Source organism: Anolis carolinensis, chromosome 3, assembly GCF_035594765.1.
Source record: "Anolis carolinensis isolate JA03-04 chromosome 3, rAnoCar3.1.pri, whole genome shotgun sequence".
NCBI lineage: Eukaryota > Metazoa > Chordata > Lepidosauria > Squamata > Dactyloidae > Anolis > Anolis carolinensis.
The window spans coordinates 23326636-23341721 of NC_085843.1; the positions used below are offsets into that span (position 1 = coordinate 23326636).

A 15086-nucleotide genomic window follows, 5' to 3' on the forward strand; every position below is an offset into this window, starting at 1 on the left:
AAGAATCCATAAAAGAATGTATGATGAAATGGGCCGCGAATGTAGGTCACAACATAAGACTGGAGGACTGGGAAAGGTTGTGGAACCATAAACTAAGATACACTCGTTCCCACGATATGAAAGAAAACTGGTACAAGATGTTCTATCAGAGGTACATCACCCCAGTTAAAATATGCAAAAGCTACAAAAATTTGAAGCCAAATTGCTGGAAATGTGGAAGGGAAAGAGGAACCTTTTTCCACATGTGGTGTGTCAGGGTGGTGTGGAAGATGGGATGGGTAGTTGAATTGATCATCCGTCACTTTGACTAACTTGGTGAGTCAGTTCTCTCTGTCTGCTCACCTGAAGGATCACTTTATGCAGCTGCAAAGTGACACCACCAAAACGACAGGCCAGTCGTTGATTTACTGGTGATCCCAGCAGGTCTAATTACTTTATTATAAATATATACAGTTACTGAAAGCCATAGCTCTCCGGACACATGGCACATCTTCTTGGCTCGGCTGTTATCTGCACAAAGCTGGCACCTCCCGCATTCCACAGTTCAAAGTTCTGGCCAGACAGTTCAAACAGAAGCCCTGACCAATTGGTCCTGTGGGCAATCAATCAAGCTGGCTTGTGTTTAACCCTTGCACTGCTGGAATGCTTTTCTGGAAACACCCAGTTGCAAACACCCAACAGCTTAACTTAATATAACATTTCACTTTAACAACAGAATACACATAACATGGTGGAATTATGATAAAGCAAAAAGGTTCTGGAGAGGAATTCATGAGGTAATCCAAAGTATTCTGGAAATACAGATTAGCCAGAAAAAAAAGGTCTGCCAGTATTCTGAGATCAGATAGCATTAAAAGTGTTCCACTGGCAGAAGGGCATTTCAGCTGACAGAAAAACCTTGTGCATAATCCGTTCCTCTGCAGCTGGCACATTTTAAATTGATAATTGTGATGAATTTTAAAGCTCTAACATATTTCTAGTGATCCATTGTGCACTTGTAGTCTCCTAACACAATGTTTTCCCCCTTCTGCAGGACCACGATATGTTGTGCAAATTGGTGACAAAGTGATAGACTATAATGAAGAATTCCGGCTATTTCTGTCAACACGAAATCCAAATCCTTACATTCCACCTGACGCAGCTTCTATTGTTACGGAGGTTAACTTTACAATAACACGAAGTGGCTTAAGAGGACAGGTAGGCACTCTTAGCTCTTGTAATATGCTTTTTGTGTTAACAAAAATCCTTCGAGGCATATATAATTTTTGAAAGATCCTGATTTGTTTCCCCCAAATGGCCTTAAATGACATAAATATACTACTAGTATGGCTAATACGTTAATTGATTTTTACATTCTATAATGCTCTTGATATTATTTCCTGGTGTTTTTTAAGATGATGAAGAAGTAAAACTATTTTATTAACTTGTTTCTGATAATAATAATAATAATAATTATTATTATTATTATTTATAATCTGTCCTATCTCCCCGAGGGGACTCAGTAGGGAAATCCTACTGTATTGAAGTAAGTTGTGAAAAATATGCACTTAATGTTGAAGGGCAGGATGTAAGAGTTCTTCTGAATCTCTGGTCTGGAAAAAAGTTGCACAATGCATGTAGCATTTTCCATTCTGCTTATAGTGCCTCATTCTTCCTTTTCTTAGTATTATTTTCCTTTTATACTGAAATTGTCACATAGAAAAATGTGAGTATTGGGGCCTGTTTTTGTAAAGTAACTTCTTTGTTCTTCTCTCCTGGTTACAATACTTTACAATCCTACTCCACATATACCAGTACTTAAGCTTCCGGAATGACATAAGATGAAATATGAGAACAGTAAGGGATGGAGAAATTAGCAGCTGATGGAAAATAATTCCAAATGCTTTAAACACTGTATTGTTCCCTTTTGCCATTTCACTGTTTGATTTGCCTTTCAGCTTTTAGCTTTGACAATCCAGCATGAAAAGCCAGATTTGGAAGAACAGAAAACAAAACTATTACAACAGGAAGAAGATAAGAAGATACAACTGGCAAAACTTGAAGAATCACTTCTGGAGGTAATATACTGTACACAGGTTTAAGAATAATCATGTATTTAAAAACAGCATGCTTAAAATTGCAGTTTTGTATCTTTTTGTGTATTTTAAATTGTTTTAATGGTTTTAACTGTTTGTTTTTAATACTCCCCAATATTTAATTCTATTTTAATATTGGTATATGTTAGGTTTTAATTCACACATTGTTATGGTTTTACTGTTAGCTGCTTTGAGTCTCCTTTGGCAAAGAAAAGCAGGTATAAACAACAACAACAACAACAATAATATGTCAATTGAAAGGCAAGCCACATGGAGGATAGTGAAACTTACTTCTGGGTAAATAGATATAGAATTGCAGCATAGCTGTCTTTTTTCCAGAGTTGGGGAATGTCCCCAACTCTGAATCACCATCTTGTTCTACTGGGATTCCGTACATGTATTAATGATCTTAATGAGCTCAAAACAATCAATTGTTGGGAACATTTTAATTAGCTGATGAACAGAAAGACTTTTTGGCAAATAGCAATGCTTTCTGGAAATGCCATTTGGGACTTTAATTTCCAGAAGTCCCAGCTAGCTTGACAACAGTCAAGAATCCTGGGAGCTGAAGTCCAGGATATCTGGAGGACCAATGTTTGGGAACCACTGCTGTAAATAATTGTTTAACTCATATCCACACAAAGCAATCTGAAAGGGAATATTATTGAACACGCAAGAATCAAAATATACCAAAAGTATGAAGATATGCCTTGCTTTGCCTAGTTCACATACATATTTCTTCTAGCAACCCACTGCTGCTGAGAAAGTACAAGGAAATCTTTGCTTGAAGACTCTTCAGACAGCAGTGTAAACTTACAGGATATATGGCGCAAGGACTTTTTAGCTGCAGCCTCAATATCGTCCTTTTTTTATTTTTCAGTCCATCACTAAGGAAACAAAATGCCCTTTTTTCTTCGTGTACTCTGTGAATGCACACTAATGGAGAATGCTGCGCCTGCGCAGGCTCCAACGGATACTCTTCCAAGCTAAAGTTTGAAATTTGGCGGTAACCCCGCCCCTCTTCCCGGAGGGTATAAAGGGCGCCCTCCGCGCCCGCTCTCCAGTTCCTTTTTTTCCGCCGCAAAGCTCACTTCGGACTCTTCGTTCTTATGTCAACCACGCGTTTTAAACGGTGCACTCAGTGTGCTGCTAAGATTCCAGATTCCGACGGCCACGCTAAGTGCCTTTTCTGCCTTGGCGAAAGCCACGTCGTCGGTACCTGCCGTTTTTGCCTGGCCTTTACACCTCAGGCCCGAAGAAATAGAGCTGCGAGACTCCGCGCAGCTCTTTACGAAAAAACTCTTGCTCCTGAGGCTTCCACTTCCACCTCGGCCTCGATGGCGTCCAGGCCTACTCCGTCGGTATCATCTAAAACCTCGAAAACTTCGAGACCGCGACCGACCAAACGGCCCTGCACGGTGACCACCGCTACGGTATCCACCCGGTCGGGCAAGATGGGCCCTTCATCAACTTCGAGTTCGGTGGCTTCGGCCATTTCCACTCGATCCCGCCTGGCTTCGCCGCCATCTTCTTCCGCCATGAAGATTGCCTTCAAGAGGGCTCAGGAGGAATCCAGACGGGCTCAATCTGACTCGGCAGCTGTGTGCCCGATTCCCCCGACGCCGGGAAAATCGCTGAAGGTCGCGTCGAAGCAACCCCCAGCAAAGAAACGAATGATCCAGAGGTCGTCCTCCTCAGCGTCTTCGAAGAAGGACGTCCCCTCCTCTGGGCCTTCCTCTAGGAGATCCTCTCCTATCCAACCGGCACAACGCCTCCGCTCCTCTTCCTCTCCTCATGGTCAGTCCTCGGATGCGGACGCTCAAGCCTCCCCCGACCGGTCGGTCAGGACGGTTATTAAGGCTCCCCAGCCGGCACCATCTCGTCTTCCGGCTCGACAAGAACTCTTTCCCCCGGCTCAAACACCTGAGAGGGGTAGACAGATGACGCGCTTAGCCCGTGCCGCCCAGGCCTCCGCGTCCAAGGGCGTTCCTCCACAGCCGGCTCTCGCTGCTCCTGAGGTAATACCTCATCAGGACTCTGTGCTTGTTTCTCCTCCCCGGTCCCCTCAAGGGCCCGAGGAGGATGACCCCGATATCGAACGCCCCGAGTCGATACTCTCCGCCTCCGTTGTCTCTCTCGGTCTCGACCTCTCCCCGCCTCACGACGCCTACGAGGTCGACCCACCTTCCCCGACGGATAATATTCGGGCTTTCTCCGACCAGATGGTCAGAATGGCAGACGCTCTGGGGATGGAAATTAAACAAACTTCAAAGGCCGTTACCGACCCCGTTTTCAAGAGGGTTCAAGCCCAAGCCCCGCCAGCCACCTTGCTGCCTTTTCTTCCATACTTCCTGGACGTAATCCAGGCATCTTGGAAGACTCCATCTTCGATACCTCCAACCTCTAAGAAAATAGAGGCCTGGCACCGAACCGATGACGAAGCCTTGGAATGGCTCAAGCATCACCCTGACCCAAACTCCATGGTGATAAAGGCCTCCCAATCGTCGGGTCGACACTCCAACTCCCCTGCCGACAGAGAGGGCAAACGTTTCGATGCGTTAGGCCGCAAGCTGTACTCCGGTGCTCCCCTCCTTTGCCGTATGGCAAACTACGGGGCCTGCATGGGCGCTTATCAACAAATCCTCTGGGAGAAAGCCCAACCCTTCTTCGCCAAGCTTTCTGACGAAGACCGGTCAGTCCTTTCGACCCTCCAACAGGAGGCGGACTCTCTCGCACACCACCAAATTCAAATGGCTAAGCATACCGGTGATACCGCCGGAAAAATGATTGCCCACGCGGTCGCGATCAGACGGCATGCATGGCTTCGGTCCTCAGGACTCTCTTCTTCCTCTCGACAAGTGATCGAAGACCTTCCTTTCGACACCCAGGGCCTTTTCAATTCTGGTACTGATGACAAACTTAAGTCCAATCACGACTTCAAGATTCTCGCATCAAAGTGCGGGACCGATCAACCTCAGGCTCAGCGGACCCGATGGTTCCCGCAACGGTACCATCGCTACCCTCAGCCTTTTCGTCACCAGCCGTTTCGACGCTCGTCGAGCTCGAGTCACCACAGTCATCAGCAACAACCTCGCCGCCAGCACCAGGTCCCGAAAGGTCGGGGCAAAGGTCCTGCAGCTATGCCACAACCCCAACGACGGGCCTGACGCCCACTCTCTCGGGGATCTTTCTATCTCCACTACTACTGCCACTACCATGCCGTTCCTAGGCCCCGACCAGATCCTTCCTCTCTGTTCTTTTCTCGACCGCCTAGCTCCTTTCTACCGCGAATGGGAGTCTATCACCTCAGATGCCTGGGTTCTTCGCATTGTCAGAGACGGCTATGCCTTGGAATTCGAAACTTTGCCACCCACGGGTCACATCCTCCACACCGACCCTTCACCGGAAATATGCGCCGAGGTCGACTCCCTTCTGGCGAAGGGCGCAATCCAGCCTTCTCCTTCCGAGCAGGACACTCGAGGTTTCTTCTCAAGATACTTTACGGTTCCCAAGTGGGGCGGAGGTCTTCGGCCTATCCTCGACCTACGGGCCCTAAACCTCTTCATTCTGCCTTCAAAATTTCAAATGGTTTCAGTGGCCTCCATCCTCCCGATGCTCCGACACGGAGACTACTTCGCCTCTATAGACTTACGCGACGCGTATTTCCACGTCTCGGTGCGTCGATCCCACAGACGCTTCCTTTCCTTCAAGCTCCTGGGACACTCTTACCAGTTCACAGTTCTCCCTTTCGGCCTCGTCACGGCCCCAAGGGTCTTTACAAAGGTGGTCGCCGTGGTAGCAGCGCACCTCAGGAAACAGGGCATTATGGTCTTTCCTTATCTGGACGATTGGATGATTGTCGCGTCCGACCCCTCTTCCCTTCAAAACCACGTCTCTCAGACTTTTTCTCTCCTGCAACGGCTGGGCCTTCAGTTGAATGTCTCAAAGTCTCAACTCCTCCCAACCACAGAGATCCGCTTCATCGGAGCTCTCTTCAACTCCATCACGGAAACCGCCTCCCTACCGAAGGACAGGTTCCTAGCCCTTCAACAGCACCTTTCTCTCCTCCTCCGCAACCGCAGGATCCGAGCCCACGCGGTCCAAGTTCTTCTGGGTCACATGGCCTCCACGGTCATGGTTACCCCTTTCGCCAGATTACGTCTCAGACCTCTCCAAAGATGGTTTATAGACTCTTTCAAACCCCATCGGCATCCGAGCTCAATGTTTCTCACGGTACCGAACCACGTTCGCCTCTCCCTTCGTTGGTGGCAGGACCCAGCGAACGTTTGTGTGGGACTTCCCTTCCATCCCTCCCTCCCGTCAGTCACCATCACAACCGACGCCTCCAATTTTGCGTGGGGAGCCCACATGTCGAACCTCACCGTCAGGGACCTGTGGTCCACCCAAGAAAGGTCTCACCACATAAACTTTCTAGAACTGTTATCAATCTTCAAAGCCCTCCGGGCGTTTGCTCGCTTTCTTCCCCACAAGTCTGTTCTGATCCAAACGGACAACGTAGTAGCTATGTACTACATCAACAAACAAGGGGGTACGGGCTCGAGAAAACTCATGGGTCTCTCGATGGACATTTGGCTATGGTGCATAGCGAGACACATAACTCTGTCGGCAGTTCACCTTCCGGGGGCTCAAAACACTCTAGCAGACTCTCTAAGCAGAATAACAACCTCCCCCCACGAGTGGTGTCTCGATCCCGAGATCCTGAAATCCGTCTTCGACGATTGGGGCTGGCCAGCTCTGGACCTTTTTGCCTCCCCCTCGAATGCTCAACTTCCTCGCTTCGGAGCGAGACTACCTCCAAAATCGACTCCGGGCTGTCTCGGAGACGCGTTTCTCCTCGACTGGACTCTCGAACCCGTCTATCTTTTTCCTCCCTTCCCTCTCATCTCGAGAGTAATAGAGAGACTCTATCTAACACCGACATCGGCCATCCTGATCGCCCCTGCATGGCCACGCCAGCCGTGGTATCCTATGCTACTCCGGATGTGTGCGGATCCTCCCCGCACTCTCCCAACTCTCCCTCATCTACTATCTTCGCAGAAGGGACAGGTCCTCCACCCCGACGTCCCGTCCCTACACTTAACTGCCTGGAGGATACTTCCTTAAATTCTCTCCACCCAGACCTGCAGGCGATCCTTCGCGCCGCTCACAAGCCGGCCACATCGAAGGCCTATGCTTACAAGCTGGCAAAATTCCAAACTTTCCTTCGGGACCGACGCGTCGATCCCGCCTCTACTTCGATCCCGCTGGTCATGGACTTCCTACTTTCCCTTGCGGATCGTCAACTTTCTCTGGCCTCGATAAAATCCTATCTCGCTGCTCTCTCCTGGCATTTCCAACGTCAGGGACAACCCTCTCTCTTTTCTAACAACCTCATTAAGACCTTTCTTCGAGGTTACAACAACTTGCACCCTCCAGTTCAACCTCCGACTCCCGGATGGAGCCTCGAACTCATCCTTTCTCAACTAGCTTCAGCTCCCTTTGAACCTATGGCCTCTGCAGACCTTCACCTTCTCTCTTGGAAGACTGCCTTCCTTATCGCTATCACCTCTGCGTGCAGGCCTTCGGAACTGGCTGCTCTCTGGGTGGACGAACCCTATCTCCGTTTCCACCACGACAGGGCTGTCCTTCGCCCGGACATCACCTTCCTACCTAAGGTGGTCTCTGCTTTTCACCTGAACCAGGACATAATACTTCCTGCTTTCTTCCCTAATCCTTCTTCTTCTCTGGAACGGAAACTCCATCTCCTCGATGTCAGGAGAGCCCTCCTTTTCTACAAGGACAGGACTAAGGACATACGTAAGTCACCTAGACTGTTTGTGGCTTACGCTACCCATAAACTGGGCGAACCACTTTCTTCTCAAAGACTCTCACACTGGATTGCTCAGACTATCGAGCTCGCTTATCAGCTGGCCAAACGCCAACCCCCTTCTTCGATCCGCCCTAGATCGACGAGGGGCCTTTCCACCTCTACGGCCTTCCTGAGGGGCGTCCCTCTCGACTCCATCTGTCGAGCGGCTATCTGGTCCACTCCATCCACCTTTGTTTCACACTACAGAATGGACTCAAAGAACCTCAAGGACTCAGCTTTTGCCAGGTCTGTCCTTTCCTCCTGCCTTACCTAATGTTGTTGCCTTACTCAAAACCAGTTTTTCGGATTTATCCTTCTTACAAGCTGACCGTTGTCATCCACCCCGTTTGTAATCGATGTGCTCGGGTTCATTAACGTAGTGCTTGTGTACTATACTTACCCACTGCACTGAAATGTATTTCATGAATACTTCTCCCTCTGTTTTCAGGGAATGAGTTTACGCCTACCTCTGTATTTTCTTACAGACTATTGCTCACATACAATGTTGTGATTGTGTTCTGGATCCTAACAACAAGGATCGGTTTTTTTGCACTATATGCTATTGCATCGTTTCTTTGACCGTTGCACTTGCTTGTTTTTTTGCACCTTGTGCTCAATAAATGTGTTGTTTGGACACTAGACTGGTTATCGGGTTTGCTATCCCACCTACCTACACCTCAGCTTGCTAGTCTCCATTAGGGTGCATTCACAGAGTACACGAAGAAAAAGGACAGGTTGCTTACCTGTAACCGTGTTTCTTCGAGTGTACTCTGTGAATTCACACAATCCCGCCCTTCCTTCCCCACATGCAAACCTCTCCCTTTCTCGCTGCCTTTGCGGCGTAGGAACTGGAGAGCGGGCGTGGAGGGCGCCCTTTATACCCTCCGGGAAGAGGGGCGGGGTTACCGCCAAATTTCAAACTTTAGCTTGGAAGAGTATCCGTTGGAGCCTGCGCAGGCGCAGCATTCTCCATTAGTGTGAATTCACAGAGTACACTCGAAGAAACACGGTTACAGGTAAGCAACCTGTCCTTCTTAAAGATGTACATAATGATAGTGCTCAGTGGCTCTTCTTGAGTTTCATTGGTTTGTTTACAATATGTTTCAGAGGTGTTTTTATTTATCATAAAATATGTTGACATTTTATTGAGCAAATAGAAAAATTATAATGGGAGGGTAGAAACTTCATTCTATGAAATGCCCTTGGAAGATCATTTTAAGTGCGACAGAGTAAAAACCATTATAAATGGCTTATTATGCCACAAAAGTAAATGGATAGACTAGTGTTAAAGCTGTTAGGCTTCTCGGAAAGTTCTGTGATGTCACGCTGCTCATCAGTATCAAAATAATTTGAACTATAATTGTTTGTTTTATATAACACATAGCCAAGTCTCTCATTGTGTTTACTTAAATTATTTATTGTTTTTTATTCTTTGCTATATGTGTTTAGGATTGCCGGTGCTAAGAATTCAAAGCTTAAAACTACAATGGTGTTTAATAAAAAGGAACTGTAATTTCCTATTGCATGTCAAATAGATAAAATATGTGAAGCCACATAATGCAAGATCCAGTAATTGCTGGCTTTTAGGAAAGGAAGCTATTGTGTTTGAAAATTATGCTTGCAAAAAGAAATAGGAACACAAAACACTTTTGAAGTCAGCAGTTATTCTCATCCTTTACTAATATTTGCCCTAACTGATATAGTTGCAAAACTGTTTGAGACAGAAAATGCTAACATATTATTTCACCTTTGTATGTAACTTTTCTCAGCTATACATCATTGCCGTTATCTTGATAATATTATCTCAACATTATAGTTTTCTTTAAAAAGAAAAGTTTTCTTGATTGATCCAAAATAGTTCCAAAGTATTATAGAGGGGAAAGGAAGAATAATCCGCCCATAAAATGTTTCATTTCAGTGTTATATTTTCAAGATTTAAAGTATTACTGCCTTTCTCCATATACATTTCATTGTTTTCTTAAAATGGCCACATTAATGGAAAATTAAATTTCCCCCCATTACAGACTCTTGCAACCTCTCAGGGAAATATACTGGAGAATAAAGATTTGATAGAATCCTTGAATCAAACTAAAGCAAGTAGTGCGCTCATCCAAGAATCACTTGCTGAGTTTCACAGACTTCAGATTTCTCTTGATCAGGTAACTTGCTTCCTTTTATGTTTTGTTTCGGATATTTTTATTTATTTCGTGTCAAAAGCATTGCATAACAAATACATTTTAAAATGATGAAAAAAATAGAGGAAATCACAAACAACTAAATAGTTTTAGACCAAAAGCGGGCAACAGCAACCGCATTGTCCGTAGCTTTAAGCAACTCCTCCTCTGTACATGAGGTAGGACATTGTGTTTCGGATATATTTGCTGTGTAATGTTCTTCTGTTGCAGTATCTGTCTCCCTAGCTGAATTCTGCAGTATTCATTTCAAATTATGTTACCATATTCTTAAAGTTCTGAAACATCAGTAATTATATTTGTTATTTCACAAACATTAGCGCATATTTATCTAGAATGATACTTTATAAGTATAGGATCCGTTCAGAGTTAAGCTTTACCTTTGCTGCATTTTGTCAGAATAAATCGGATCAATTTCTGTTTAATCTAGACATTTTGCGGGTGCCCTTAGGAAATTAGAGGCAAGTGTGGACATGAATATCTGCAAAGGAACTGAACGTCTACTATTACTCTTTCTCTATCCTTCCATCAGACATAAAATATACAGTGGACCCTTGGTATCTGGGGATGCAAGGGAATTGGTTTAATTCAGGACCCCAAAATTTAGGGTTGAAGTGTCATATTTATAAATGACATAATAAATAATACGATATAACACATATTTTAAGTATGGAATTAAAACAAATTCCATGTTTTAATTAATTCCATGATTAAAACAAATTCAGGAGGTCATGAGTTCGAGGCCCGCTAGGAGCCTATGTTTGTCTGTCTTGTTCTATGTTAAAAGGCATTGAATGTTTGCCTATATGTGTAATGTGATCTGCCCTGAGTCCCCTTCGGGGTGAGAAGGGCGGAATATAAATGCTATAAATAAATAAATAAATAAATGTTTAGCTCCATGCGATTGGGATGTGGAACGCAGGCTTTCCTGAACCTTATCCCTATGAGCAGCCACTGAAAATAGGGTTCTCTGTGTAGGATTATAGGACTTTGTTGAAGGAGACTGGCTATGATTTGGGAGAAAGAGGAAATTCTCCTAAATCAGACAGAGGAACTTTTTATTCCTCTTCCTTTCCTCCATGTAACACTCTCCCCCATATAGTTGTGTTCAGGGAAAGTGAGGGGTTGCTATACGGAGGAGCAGAAAAGTCTCTTTTTCAGCCCAGTTGCATGTGCCTATATCTAAAGCTAAAGCTACATACACAGATATGGAACCCTTTCTATCAAGTATATATGCAGGTTAATCTACTTGCAGTATTGTGCAGCTTTATTTGATTTAAAATTATTTTATTTTTTATGCCCAGTAGGTGGCAATAGTATTCTAAAATTGAATCTTTTTTTTTTCAGGAAAGGGATGCCTATCTCCCTCTGGCTGAGAGTGCCAGCAAGATGTACTTTATTATTTCTGACTTGTCCAAAATTAATAACATGTACCGTTTTAGTTTGGCTTCCTTCCTGAGACTTTTTCAAAGAGCTCTACAAAGCGAACTGGTATGTGTTATTATTCTGAAACATATAATGTGTTATTTTTTTTGGAGTTTTATATATGCATTGGTTTTAAATTGTTATTTGCCTGAAGTACTAGGAATTGGACTGACTGAAATAGACTTGGAAAGGGAAAGGAAGAAATAAAGGGTACCCATTTATTAGTGGGATCACAAAATGTCTGAGCGCTCAGGATGTTTTAAATAAGAACATAAAATTAATACTGACAGTACTGCCTAGCATACCTTGTGCTGCCAATGTATGAATAAAGAGAATTTCCATCATAAATGAGGTATAGAGTCTGCTTACATTATACCTAAATAAAGAATGGTCAATCTTTTAAAGGTTTAAAGGTTCATGGTTTTAAAAGGTAACATAAATTCTGAAAGGCAGGTTGAGATGACAGTATTGTAATGTTATTCATGTAAAAATATCCTCACTAGTTATTATCTAATATGTAAATTAGGCAAATACTTCCTGTATGCATACGAATAAGGATCAGTCTGGATTAATGCCTGCACTAATGGTAGCATGAGACAGTTTTTCAGTTTGTTCTTTTTTTTCCAAAAGTACTTTTAAAAAACCTCTTGTTTGTATATAGTAAGAAAAGGAAATCAGTTTTTAGATAAGCAGTTTAAACCAATTTCTCATTTACTGAGGAAAAAATATTAAACTATGAACCCCCTTGGGGAAAAACCCCAATTACTACACAATATATTCCTTTAGTTGCTTTCCAGTTGTGCTAAAAATTCTTCCGAAATTTCTTTTTACATAACCAGACCTGAGTGTACAATCCTGTGGTCTTTCTACTGTGGTCTACACAATAGAATTAATGCAGTTTGACACCACTTTAATTGCCATGTCTCAGTGCTATGGAATCATGGGAGTTGCGGTTTGATAAGATCTTTAGCCTTCACTGTCAAAGAATGCTGGTGCTTCATTGAATTACAAACCCTATAGTCATAACATAGGGTATAGTTTACTTTGGTTTTTCCCCTAAAGGGTAAACTAAATTGATATAGCTTAAAGCAGTAGATAAAATATTGTATTTACTCAAGTCTAATACGTCATCAAATATGCACACTTCTATTTTCAAAACCCTAAAACCAAGAAAGTATTTGCTGCCAAATGTAATGTGCAGTGGCAAAAAACGCACTTCTTTGTAATTTGGCTTTTACAGTTGCCGCCTGCTTAGAATTCCTTCTTTAAAAATGAAAGTGTTAGAACACCAAAGCTTTCAGCAATGGAAAACAAAACCTTGGGGCGCATCTGTTCTGTAGAACTGTTTTGGCTCAATGGTGTGGAGTCACTGAGCTGCAGTTTTACAAGGTCTTGAGTCAAAGAATGCTGATGCCTCAGCAAACTGCAAATCTCAGGATTGCATAGCATGAGCCATGGCAATCAAATTGAAGTTGACGTCTGTCAAATAGTAGCTCCAGACGTTCCTGAAGCAGCTTCCTCTCTTGCTTTGGCTCGGCACTAGATTATTGTATTATGCTAATCTAATACGCACCCTCATTTTGGTGAGGTAATTTAGCTAAAAAACGTGAGCATTCAAGTAAAAGTAATATGCAAAGACTGTAGCTTGTGGGTGTAACATATATTAGCATTCATAGGATTCCCAGTCCAGCTCCCAATATCATTAAATAAGGCTAAAAAAACATTCATCTGAAATCCTAGAGAGCTTTTGTCTTCCATTCTGGGCTTGAAGGACCAATTATCTAATCCAGTATAAGGCAGCTTCCAGGGTTCTTACTTTGGAATTGTACATGGAAAGCATCTTATCTTAGTTGGTATTATAAGCCTCCTGGGGGTCGTTGCAAATTGTGGATAAAATTTTCCAGTGTTCCATTATTTTTGTTTCCTATTAGGAAAAGCATAATAGTTCTACTGAAAAAATTATTTTATATGACATGAGTCAGTGATTTGAGTGTTCAACTCCTACTCATCCATGGAAGCATCAAATTCTGCCTTTTTCATAAGGTCGCTCTGAGGCCCCTGCGGGGTGAGAAGGGCGGGATATAAAAATAGGAAATAATAAATAAATAATAAATAAAGCCAATTGAGTAATTTTGCGCAGGTCAAACTCTTTCAATCTCATGGTAAGACAAGGGTAAACCCCTTCTCAACTAATTCTGCCATTCTCTTAAGGTGATGTTGGGGTCATTTCAGAGATCTTTGATCCATAAAGTGATATTTAGTATTAAATATTTTAAAATTTCTAAATCCTACTTTTCAGGACTTGGGAAATACTGAGGAAAGAATAAAATCTCTTATCAGCTCATTAAAACACATGGTATATGAATATGTCTGTCGCTGTTTGTTTAAGGTGAGATTTTGTTTTGCTTTGCTCTGATTTACAGTGCTGAATGTCCAATTATATTCCCACAGCAGTCATAGTTTGGTTCTATTTGAATATATGGATCAGTAGATATGCAGTAATGCTATATTTTGTAATTTGTTGGTGAGAGGTATTTTCTTTTTTCTCATGAGAACTGTACGCAGCGGCTTTTTGTCTTATTTGGCAGAACAAATGAGTCTCCAGCTTTGTGTGCAGCCTTTTTGCTCACCTTGGGACCATTGCCTTATTACAGCACTGAGGCAACATTAACTTCAGAAGCACCATTGCTTGAAATAAGGAAAGCAAGCTTTTCCAAAACAAATAACACTCTTTCAGGGTTTTCTAATTGTTTTCTTGATAATAATTCTTTACTAAGCACTGAATGCTTAGCTCATAAAATCATCAGAGCTGTTTTTGTTCTGTTTTCTTAAAGAGAAACCCGTTTACTGAAGAGATCAGGCTCTTTAGCTGTGCCAAAGCTTTTACAATGCATCTGTTTTCCTTTCTTTTATTCTAGTTAGGATGGCATGTATGGTTCTTGTTTGATAATGGCAGCCTTTATGAGAAAAGAGAAGGTGCAGTGATATCTAGGTGAACAGGTGCTGGAAGACTTCATCACCAACAAGAGCTGGACTCACTTCATTCAAAGTCTGCCAACAAGGGTTGTGTATTGATCACATCCCATTGCTAGTTATAGTGAATTTCTAATTTGTCGCAGGTCTGAGTTCAAAACTTGCTTCATAAACCTACATCTTTATGCCTTCCACTAACTTGTAATTGGAAATCAACAAACAGATGTAACATTTTGTTCTCATTCATTACATATGGATGCAGTTTGCAGTCATAGTAGCCCCAGGAAAAAGTTATGCTCCCCAAATGATTTGTGTTACGTACTTTAAAATTTGTTCCATCTTTTCAAAAAAGGGACTAGTGGTAATTTTTTATTTTGGTAGAATTTAAACTTGCCACAAATCTGGCAAATAGGTGTAGGGCTTTGTGTGTAAGAAACAGTTTTTATTACCTTGATGTTTTCCCAGAATAGATGCATTTATATGCTTTGTAGGCAGTTGTTATGACAGTAATATATTTTATAATGATATGTGCAGAGTATTGAATAAAAAAGA

General features: G+C 43.0%; 1 protein-coding gene across 3 annotated transcripts in view; it reads left to right on the top strand.

Annotated features, from left to right (window-relative positions):
• The window catches only part of dync2h1 (dynein cytoplasmic 2 heavy chain 1), a 205090-nt gene that overhangs the window by 93661 nt on the left and 96343 nt on the right, over positions 1–15086 (top strand). For all 3 annotated transcript variants that reach the window (XR_010004055.1, XM_003219289.4, XM_062974574.1), the window contains exons 67-71: positions 1034–1197; positions 1938–2057; positions 9969–10103; positions 11484–11627; positions 13861–13950. Coding sequence is in view for 2 of the 3 variants with exons in the window: in XM_003219289.4 (XP_003219337.2) it covers positions 1034–1197; positions 1938–2057; positions 9969–10103; positions 11484–11627; positions 13861–13950 (653 nt within the window). In the remaining variant the exon portion in view is untranslated. The remainder of the gene's footprint in view (positions 1–1033; positions 1198–1937; positions 2058–9968; positions 10104–11483; positions 11628–13860; positions 13951–15086) is intronic.